The 11,317-nt window shown below is 35.8% G+C and overlaps 2 protein-coding genes across 2 annotated transcripts; one reads left to right on the top strand and one right to left on the bottom strand.

Annotated features, from left to right (window-relative positions):
- The first annotated feature begins 1,008 nt into the window (after nucleotides 1–1,008).
- On the top strand, nucleotides 1,009–6,271 carry LOC112520376 (ATP synthase subunit d, mitochondrial-like). Its single transcript, XM_025128747.1, has 5 exons — nucleotides 1,009–1,271; nucleotides 2,783–2,864; nucleotides 4,526–4,590; nucleotides 5,220–5,306; nucleotides 5,947–6,271. The coding sequence occupies exons 1-5, from the start codon at nucleotides 1,101–1,103 to the stop codon at nucleotides 6,046–6,048; spliced, it is 507 nt and encodes a 168-aa protein (XP_024984515.1). The 5' UTR covers nucleotides 1,009–1,100; the 3' UTR covers nucleotides 6,049–6,271.
- Nucleotides 6,272–7,484: 1,213 nt separating this feature from the next.
- On the bottom strand, nucleotides 7,485–10,929 carry LOC112519159 (elongation factor 1-beta 2-like). Its single transcript, XM_025127155.1, has 6 exons — nucleotides 10,736–10,929; nucleotides 10,527–10,646; nucleotides 10,059–10,140; nucleotides 9,076–9,205; nucleotides 8,785–8,898; nucleotides 7,485–7,827 (listed from the first exon to the last, which is right to left on the bottom strand). Exons 1-6 carry the CDS (start codon nucleotides 10,819–10,821, stop codon nucleotides 7,664–7,666), a joined length of 696 nt encoding a protein of 231 aa, XP_024982923.1. The 5' UTR covers nucleotides 10,822–10,929; the 3' UTR covers nucleotides 7,485–7,663.
- Between the last annotated feature and the right edge of the window lie 388 nt (nucleotides 10,930–11,317).

Consider the following 11,317-nt stretch of genomic DNA (forward strand, 5'->3'; position numbering starts at 1 on the left):
TGAATATTTAGGGGCACTTGGAATTGATTATTTAAATTGCTTATTAATTTATTCCATTTTATTTCGGGTAATAAAGGGTTTATAGTGTTTGGATGGAAAAAAAATATTTATACCAGTTTGGCATGGGTAAATATATTAAGAACCGGTAATCTTATTCAATAAGAAACATAATAAATATTGGAAAATTTCCTGGAAAAAAACTTTTATTTAATTAGCACTTATAAGATAACAAATCAACTTTAATGGCCAATATTGTTCTCCAATAAGATAAATAAAAATGGTGATTATTATCGATAAACATTTTGGTAAGGATGGTGATTTGTTCCGACCCAATGGGAAACCGACTCACCCGACCCGAACGGGGGACGGGGTTTCCTTGCTGAAACGGATCTTGGGGCCGGGGATCCCCGGTAGACTCAAACCGGGGTTGGGGCCGGGGTCGGGTATTGTACCCCCGACCCGCCTCGTATCCGGTAATACTAATATTCATTTAATAAGTATTTGAGCTTTGGAAATTCTGACAGTGGACCTCTGTTGTTTTTGGACTTCAAGAGTATTTGAATTAGGAAATATGGGGCTGGACCGGGTTGGGGAACGGGTCTTGAGTCGAGGAGCGGGATCGAGGTTTGACTAGGTTTTGACCGGAGACGAGATGTTAATCCCCGTACCCGTCGATGACCGGGGCTGGGACTACAAAATCCGCCCCGTCACCATACCTACATTTTTTTATTAACCTGGATATCCAACCCATTATGCGAGCTGACTAATCCCAAGACGACCACCTGCTTTGCAGATAGGCTAAAGTCAACATATTTAAACCTCTGTGGCCACAAGAAAATGTTTATTCCTCCTTAAATTTGAACCTGCAACTTTCTAGTACTTTTAACCGCAAATCAATCCCTAACTTTTTATAATAAAATTTATCATTTTGGTTATCCAAGAAAAAGATGCTACCAAACAGCCCGGAAATAATGAATTTGGAAACCCTAGTCCAAACAGCCCGTAAATGAAAGGTAAATTGGCATTTGGGAGTTTCATAGTTCAAGGCTACTACAACTCGTCGTCTATTCGATTTCAGAGAGAAAACACTACAGAGAAAGATGAGCGGTGTAGGAAAGAAGGTGGCGGATGTCGCATTCAAGGCATCAAAATCGATCGATTGGGATGGGATGGCCAAGATGATCGTCACCGATGAGGCTCGTAAGGAGTTCTCCTCACTCCGTCGTGCCTTCGAGGAAGTCAACTCAACTCTCCAGACCAAGTTTAGTCAGGTATCCGAATCAATCTCTCTAACCTATCTTATTTTTATGATTATGTATGTGTATGTGTGAATCTGTTGAAGTCTATGTGATTAACGATACGGATCTACATTTCTATCAGATAGTTAGGGTTCGTGTGAATCAATACATTCGGATTAATTTTGATGCTGAAATGATTTTTTATTTAATTTACATTGGTTTTATACACATTATGACCTATGGTTTTTACTTCATATCGGCCATTTTCGTTTATTTGTATGTATAAGACGACGTATTTGGACTTGATTCGCGATTATGTGATGCAGTTCCTAATATTGACAATTTTGTTGCATTGGACTCATGGGCTGTCAAGAGCAATTAATTTTTCATACGACCTTAAATAAGTGATATCCTGTTTAGATTGGAAGAAAAATGGTTGTTTTCGTAAGAAAATGGCCTTGACAAGAAGTGACCAGTTGGGTGAACGTGTATTGGTTCGTTACTTTTTGTGCCTGAACAGAAGGCAGTGCTTGTTGTCACTTGCTATTTGTCACCCACCAAGATAAGTTGGATTGCCCCAGTCCTAGTGAACCAACAAGCCTATAGACTGAACGGAAGGAAGAGTTCAAATGGTTGAAGACATTCCATCCCTCCATCGTGCATGCATATTAGTATGGTTTTCTGCTGCTATATTAGCAATGAATTGAACCTCAATAGACTTGGGTGAGTCTATGGTTGTAGACTTTCTGGTCAATTTTTCCTGTTTGGCTCTGTTTTTAGACTTATTCTTGTTGTTCTTCTACTCAATGAAGTCATGAACCCAATATTTGAAGGAATGTGGTGTTGTTATTTCTTTTACAAAATCAGATTTACCAAAAAACAAATACATTGTCTGTCAATGTTCGTGGTAAGTACATGTTCCATTCAAGTTAAGGCTAAAATAGATCAAACAATCACTAAAATTTGTGATTTTTTTACTTGAGTGTAAGCGAAATCTGATATCAGTCACATACTTAGATTCTTATACATCACACTCATCTCAACGCATCCTCCCCATCCAATTGAGGTGAGGTCTCATAAATCTTAGTGCCTATATGCTCCTGTTAACAAGCAATGACCTCATTTTAATTAATTCACTCAATAGATTCTCTCAATCTTGGCTTTAGTTTAATATCTTGGATCGCAATTGGATTGAGAAGATGCAATTGATATGGTTGTTTGAGAATTTAGGTATGAAATTGATGAATTTGTTCCTTGAGATATGCAAGGAAAAACCATAGACCTATTGAAGTTCACTAGCCATTTGATCTGTTTTGCTGAAATTTAATTCATAACTCACCCTTGTGGTAGGATGCTACCTGACTGTTTTGTGTTTGTTTGTGTGATTCTACTGTTGGCTTCTCAATCAGAACTTGAAATTCTTACTGTTTGCATCTCAATCAGACATATGAGATTCTATGGGAGGCATGTGAAAGAGATTATTATCTTTATGATCAACATTATTACATTTCAATCTAAATGATTTTTCTTATTCTGTAATGCAGGAACCAGAACCTATTGATTGGGAGTACTACAGAAAAGGACTTGGATCTCGCATTGTTGATTCTTACAAAGAATATTATGAAAGTATGTCTTGTTCTATCAACATCCCAATATGTACATTCTTTTGCATAGATCATGTTAGGCAACAGTTTCACTCATTAATAACAGAGTGAATTTTATGATATAGCTTTTTGACCAGAATCTCATATAGGCATTGCACCCCATTTGAGTTCCTCTTATGAGGCTATCAAGAGATCTAGTCTTGTTTGTGAAATGGATTTTACATGAATGATGGTTCCTTGGTTGTTTCCTTTAGTTTATTTGCATACCTTCACATTTATAATTATCAAAATAGCGAAAAAGTATGCGTATATCCTGTAGGTATCATGTACTTGAGTAACTAACCTTCTGACTACAAGTGACAGATCATGTAATTAGGAGAACATAGTCATGATTTTTGGATTTGTTACTTATGAAAATGGGGAGAAGTATATTGCAATCTTTCTTGTATCGTTTCTTTCCTTTCGACGGTCATTTTTAATTGATGTAGGCACTGAACTATGCATTATAGATTTATGTGCATTACATGATGATTCAGGGTTTATCAGTTAAAATGCTAACTATGACATGTTTCTGTTTAGACCATATTTTATGCATTCTAAGTGAAAACTTTATAAACAATAGAGTGGGACCTTATGAATTAAACATCAGGTTTTTTAAATCACATCTTTCTAATAAATTGCAATTATATTAAATAAATGTGACCCGGTATTTCTTTCCTGTTTCTTTAATAAAATATAGTCTTTATAAATGTTTGAACAGGCCTCAAATTAGTCCCTGACGAATTGTAAAAAAATGTATATAAAGGTTTTGTTGAGTTTGCTGAGAGAAGTGAATCTCGACAAAACATTCTACCCAGAAATACTCCACTAACTGATACTCATAGGCACTGCTTCTGTTAATCAGGGTGCTTTTTTTCTTATCTTTCTTGTTAGAAATCGACTTCATCAATACAGTGCTGAAACATCTATCACTAGGAACCTGGAAGAGACATGCTAGGAGAACTATGTAAAATCTTGCCAAGAGTAATATTAGTTTTTATGCTCGGCAGCCATCCCTGGACGACACTTTACTTTTATGTTCTTTAATAAAACTAATTGTCATTCTTAAAGGCATGTTGAAAATGATCAAATGAATAGAATATTAGAATCGTTCAACTTCAAAGGACATGTATGATTCTGAGGCTTAGAGCCTATGACCTTTTATTTTGTAGAACTAGTTTTCTAATGGTGAAACATAGCACCGAGTTGCCAATTAGGCAGACTATAATAATTTTGGAGTAATAGAAAATGGTCATTTTATGATCTCGTTATATCATAAATGATGTTCAGGATGGTTAAATGCTACGTAACGACAGCTTAATACTCATGGTAAATTAAAAGAGAACTTGGTAATCACCAATTATCCATGTTTATGTGAAGCTGAAGAACCCAAATGATAGTATGTATACCAATAAACATGCTGTCCAATTCTGATACTAATGCAATCTTGGAAGGTTAGTATCATATGTATGCTTCAAAGGATGTGATGACTGACGATTAGGAAATCAAAATGTTAGAATATATATGTACAGTTTTTTGCAAGCAGTGTAGAGCTGCTGTTGAATTTCTGATCCTAAAATGATTTGGTACTTGTGTTTTACATTCATGACCTCTAAGACAGTTGTGTTGAATTTCTCTTTACAGGTGTTGAAATCCCCAAGTTTGTTGATAAGACGACCGCAGAGTACAAACCCAAGTTTGATGCATTGGTCAGAAATCAAACTTTACACAGTACTAAAATTCTGTTTTTCCCTGTTTTCTGGTAACCGGTTATTTGGAATGAGAAACTAATTGATGTACTAACTCGTTTCTTGCTTTACGTAATCACGTCCAAAACTCTTGTGGCTAAATGTTGTACTTTTTGTCTCACATCTTACCATTTCTGGCATCTGGACTAAATCACATATATGTATATATAGGATCAGGTTCATTTGAGAACCACAAAAACTTTGAGCACCGAAGAACTTGTATATTCATTGATGCATATATACTATCAAAATATGTATTCCGTCAATGAATATATTCATATCTACTATGCATTGATGCATATGCTCACTAAAATTCGTTAGTGTTGCATCAATGACAAGTTCTTCGGTTCTCAAATTTTTTGTGGTTCTCACATGAACCGCCCCCTATATATATGTAATATGTTGACAAAAGAAATGGGCATCCATATTTTTTGCTGGAAAAGATGAAAAGGTCTAGTAAAACTTATTTGGGCAACAAAATTGTTAATTATACAGGCAGTATTAGATTAGAATGTGAATTATAATAGTGCTTAGCTTACGCGATCTATAATGTTACCAACTTATTTATTTTTGTAATTTTGAAACCACAGTTGGTGGAACTGAAAGAGGCAGAGCAGAAATCCCTCAAGGAATCTGAAAGACTAGAGAAAGAAATTGCTGAAGTCCAAGAGCTGAAGGTAACAATGATACTGCCCAATTTCCAGTCATCATCCCCTTTCAAGTCTCGAAACTTTATCATATCTGTCTTTCTATCTTTGCCACACTTTTCACAAGTCAAGGGTCTTCACGGAACAGCCGCTTAGAGATGCTCAAAAAGCCCAAGCCTGAGGCCCGGCCTGAAAAAGCCTGGGCCTAGTGACCCTGGTCCAGTTCAGGCCTTAAAGCCCAATCAGGCCAAGTATTGGCTGCAGGCCTGGTCCGGTCCAGGCCGAGCCTTTTTTATTGCTCACAGAAAATGGGCTTGGAAGGCCTGGGCCTTGTGCATCTAGGGGCTGTTTGGTTGGTTTTCCATGAAGTACTGTAAGGATAAAGTTGTCTGTGTGAATTAATCTGTCTATATGGATAAAAAATGTTTTTGTTTGGGATGATTTTTCCATAGATGGACCAAGCGTTTTTCTAATTGGAAGGGGCATGTTTAAAAAAAAACTTGGCTTTCTACATAAAACTTCCCCCTAGAAACTTACTGAATAAGTCACTTCTTCTATGTCATTAAGCGACTTCCAAAAAGTCATGTATAGCGGAGCGAATAAGACGCAAGTCACTTTCCATTCAGGTCTTGTCTTAGTTGGTATGCAATTAATCGCTTTTTTATAACAGACGAAGCTAAGCACCATGACCGCTGATGAGTACTTTGAGAAGCACCCAGAGTTGAAAAAGAAATTTGACGATGAAATCAGAAACGATTACTGGGGCTATTGATTGACTTCCGTTGAATCCAATCCTTTTTGTTTTAGCATATAGAAATAAAGCAAGAGGAACAAAGATGCTGTCGTTTTTATTTGTTCGGTGAAAATTATCGTGGAGCTACGCTCCATCATGATGACGAAAATTTATCCAGACACGATTCGAGAGTGACAGGATATGTTGTCATGTTGAATTCAATCTTTAAATTAACAAAAGCTTTTGTTGTTTGTTTTGTTTAGATAGCCTTTGGATCTTATTACTTGTTTGATGATATCGGTTTTGGTGTGCTGTTTCACGAAGTGTGTTAACGGGGCAAGCCAATGTTGAGGTTAGTTGTGCGATTAAGTATTTGTATGTTATCGTACAACAAATCCTCATTACGAGAAACGTAAAAAGTGGTGAAAAGTACTCTTATATTGTATCAATGTTATGTTATATTTTGTGAAGACGGTGAAGGCGACAGAGCTAACGAAGAAGACGGTCGGTCACCTTTACATGTATCATGTGAATGTTAAAGGAAGATTCTGGTAGTTCTTATAAGAACCCATTTTGTGGTCCAATTTATAATATAAGTTGAATAAATAAATACATATTAATTATTATATTGGATAAAAAAATAAAAAAAATATATAAAAAAAGTCAAAAAACTAGTAAATTGTCGCTCTACGCCAACTTCAAGGTATGAACCCAAGGTTTTTGTACAAGAATTTAAAGAGAGCGAGATTCTTATAAGAAATATCTACAACTATATTTTTTACTAGAAAGAACCTTGCAATAAATATGCTCGCATATTTCTTACACTTCTCATAAATATAGATTTTTGACGTGAACCCAACCCATCTTAAAATCGCCTAGAATTTGGGTAAAATACAGGTTTTGCAAAGATGCGGTTGGCATTGAAATAATGTTGCATTGGACTTCACATTTATATTGCATGATCAAACCGAAAGAAAGTCTGTTGTACCAAAATCCTTCGTCCCTTATTCACCAATCAAGTAAATACATATCATCAGAAGATGAATTAAATAAATATGTTAAATAAAATAGTATTTTTATTCCATCAAACCATATCCATTCCTTTGTAAACCAAAATTATGGGTGATTAAACACATCTTTTTTTCATAATCACGAGTAATTTAGGGGTTGTCTGGTTGGTTATATGAATAAAGTTATATTAATATATTAATTTGTCTGTATAGATTAAAAAAAATTTAGTTTGAAAGGATGGTTTCAAAGATAAAGATAGCATGTTTTTGGGAAAGAAATTGGTTTGCTACTCTCAAAATCATTAAACCACCACCAAAAAGTGATGTATAATTGATTGAATTATGTTTTAAGTTTCATTAAGCTCATTAATATGCTAACAAACAGACCCTTAGCAGGATTTTGAAAAACATCTAAACACTTTCAAATGTGTCCAGTTCTAGAAAAAGGTAACATCACCCTTCAAAGGATCTCCATCTCCTTTCACAAAATGCATTTAGAGCAAGCAAAATTGGAACAAAATCCCAATAAAACCCTTAGAATGAACAATGAAGTATTGAGAGTTTGAAATACAACAGTGAAATCAAACATATCTCAAAGAAAGATGATTGCTAAATATAACCAAAACTTGATGAAATCCAAGCATTTAAATCTTGTTGAAGGCCACAATGTCACAGCTCTGCACATATTCGTTGATCGGCTCAACGGTAAGACGCTCCTCGATCAGGTCATCAACCGAAACAAGGTCATCAACGATGGTCAACATGATCGTCATCTTCTTGATCCCGTAACCAACTGGAACAAGCTTTGCTGTAAATCCAACCACAACAGCATCAATAACATTATCCATTATTAATGTCTTCCTTTATACTTTTGCCACATCCCAAAACAACAATCCACTTTTGAGTTATAAAATTATTCAAGTTTAGTCAGTTTTCCCACTCTTTCAAAACTAAAAAGTCAAATGTTGACCTTTTCGAGAGGGAGAGTAAACCAAACCATCCCAGTACATCCCACCCGTGGGTGGGGTGTTGGGGAGTGGGGATGTACACAAGTCTCACATTTACCCTAAAGAGTAAAACAATAGTTTTTTTTCGGGAGGGAGGGTGAAACACTTGTATCAGAGTACATGATGCTTGGATGTGTGGCCCTAAGTTAAAACCGACTTCGGGCCTGTTTGTTAGCAGCTTAATGTATAATGAGGCTCACAACTTATTTGGTCAATACATGACTGTTTGGTCGTGGCTTAATGATATAGGAAATGGCTCATTCAGTAAGCTTCTAGGAGGGTGCTTTATGTAGAAAGCCAAGTTTTTTCCAAACCTAGAAGAATTAATCAATCCACACAGACAACTTTATCCATATAGGACTTGATGGAAAACCAAATAAACAACCCTTTGTTACTTCCAATTGAACCATGAGTAAATCCAGGATTACCACCAATGCTACATCTTATGCGTTTTTTCCATTATATAAAAAGACTCTGGTGAGTTATGACGGTATATTGGTGGTACCTATAAATTTGCCGCATGCATGTATCAAAAAAGAGAAATGTTTGAAATCTGAATAAATTTTTTGACTGAGATGATTTTTCGACTCTTTGAAATAAGAGACAACTTTGAAATTCACCTCCAAAATTGTGTAGCTTTAAAACATAAAATGAAAATTGGAGTTAATTGTAGGAGAGAGGGGAGGTGGTGTAGTTAAAGTAACAGTTGATGTTTCCATTTATAGCAATGAATATCAAATTAAAATAGCAAACCATACATGCTCCCCACAGAAGTCCTGGAATCTCGACACTGCGAACAGCTTCCTCTAGCTTCTTCATGTCAGTTTCATCATCCCATGGCTTTACATCCATAAGAACCGACGATTTCCCACCTAAACAAAGTTTTTATACACGGTGTTATACAACTGACAAAAAACAATTACTTGTATACCAAAAGAGCAGATAATTCTTTGGTATGCCATTTTTGAAGAAAATGGATCACAAAAAAACAGGCACCACATAATGTCAAGCAAAACAAGTTAACACACAGAAAAATCCAACAAACTCACTCTCTTTCTTCTTTGTTGACGCTTTTGCTTGATCTCTTGCTTCAGCTGCCTTCTTTTCCTCTTCTGTCTCGTCGCCAAAGAGATCAAGGTCGTCGTCGTCATCATCAGCTGCGGCTGCAGCTGCAGGTTCCTGAAATACCCACCAACCAATTCAGTAAGTTAAAAGACATAGAAAAGATGATACAGCAGAATGCGGATGCATAAGTTCTGTTTTGCAAGTTAATACCAAGAACTTAATAGAAGGGCCAACCCCACCAGTTAGAGTCTGCTCTGAAAACAATATGAGAAGAATTCATCCACTCATTTGAATTCAGAAGCAAACATTCTATTCTAACAAGCTGTTGATTTGATCCTGGACCATGCTAGTATTAACAATTATTTTGGGCACATATATTTCGAGTCTTTTAGAGGTGATAGTTTGAAGTAAAAGAACAAAAAAATAACTTTCAAATAACATGAAAAAAGTCAGAGTTTAACTTATTGAGGCACTGTGTTTCTTCTTACTCCAAAATCAATTAAATAATAAATATCACAACTAACACCGTCAAAGCATACTTCCTGCACAGAGGATCACCGTCATTTCAGGTCCATGAAAGCTACCAGAAACTGGTTATCTATCAGGTTCTTATTTTTTCAATGATTTTTCTAAAATCAATCCAAAAAACACCGTTTGTAAACTGATTGCAGGTCTAGAAATATAAAACATGTAATCTGTCGTTAAGCAAAGCTTAACACAAAACAGCACGTTTATAGCAAGGCAAGTCCTCAGCAGCACTTGGTCACATAGAAGCAGTTTCAATGGTGTGCCTAGAAAGAGTCGAGGCATCACTTTCATTAAAAAAGGTTCACGACACAAAAGAAAACCGTCCAAATAACCTATAGACCATCAAAAGCATGCATACTGGGTTCATGGGGGATAATACAGGATGAATTCAGCAATCCACCGACAAAAAAGATCAATCATGATAAAATGTGATACACACCTTGGCAGCTTCCTTGACAGGAGCAGCTTCCGCTGATGTAGCTTGGACTGCGATACTCACTCCAACAGCTTGACCAGGGAAACTGCATAATTCAATTGTATAAGGTAAGTAACACATATAACTTATAAGTCAAAAAAAGAAACCAAATGAATGAGCCCAATATATCCCACCCAGCGGTGAAAAAAGCCGATCATCTCAAGGAAAATAATCTCTCTATAGATAAGCACAAGCACAACTCCTGTTTCAATCCTATGAAGGCATAAAGTAATACCCCCAATTAACTGTGGAATTGCCAGTCAAATTAAACTATCAACATATAATTGTTTATCGATAAGATCATTTAGATCACAAGTTTACCATCGAGTTACAATGCTGAATGCCTAAATTATCATTTAAACACGAACAGCAGTAGAAAAAAGCATACAAAAGGCATATAATACTGAAGTAAAAGATGGATCTCAAACAGACCTTGATGCAAGCTTCGAAGCAACACACCCGTACCACTTACTAGCAGTGGGGTAGAGATCAGCACTAGGTTGATCCAAAACAGCGGCGTAAACCTTCACATCATCCTTAGTGATTTGATCCCTGAATTATTCAAATTGAAACCAACAATGATACAAACGTCAGTGTAAAAAACGAATGTACAAGGAATTGAGAAATGATATAATACGGACCCAGAGATGTAAGTTTTTCCGGAGAGAAAAGCTTCAAGTGATTTAAGGCCAGCTTCGGTGTGCAGATCGGAGAAAGTAACAGCCATCTCTATAGATTTTGTAGGTGGAGATCGGAGATGGTCGGAATGAGGAAGATGACGGCAAAGAGGAGTGGATGAGAGGGGTTAGCAGGGAGAATTTATAGGCAAAAACCCTAGATCCACCCAAAGCATAATTCCTTTACTAGTTTACCGCACAATAAAGCGGGAGTCATAAATTTTAATCATTTTGAAATTTCATTGGTTTTATAAAATAATATTTAATAATGGTATATGTTATACTTGGTCTTTATATATTAATACAATTTAAATAAATAAGAGTTATGATTTCAATTACTATCGATAAAAAAAATGTATGACAATTTAAAATCCAATATATTTAAAATCCAACATATTTAAACGACTCCACAAATGTATTCGATTTACACCAAGAGTAAAGAACCAAGAAACTTGAGTTTTAAGATAAACACTCAAAACCAATAAAGAAAACTACAAATTTGATAGATCATAAGTCATGAAAAGACAAAAAAAAAATGTGTTTTAG

Source organism: Cynara cardunculus (assembly GCF_001531365.2).
Source record: "Cynara cardunculus var. scolymus isolate 2C chromosome LG 10, CcrdV1, whole genome shotgun sequence".
NCBI lineage: Eukaryota > Viridiplantae > Streptophyta > Magnoliopsida > Asterales > Asteraceae > Cynara > Cynara cardunculus.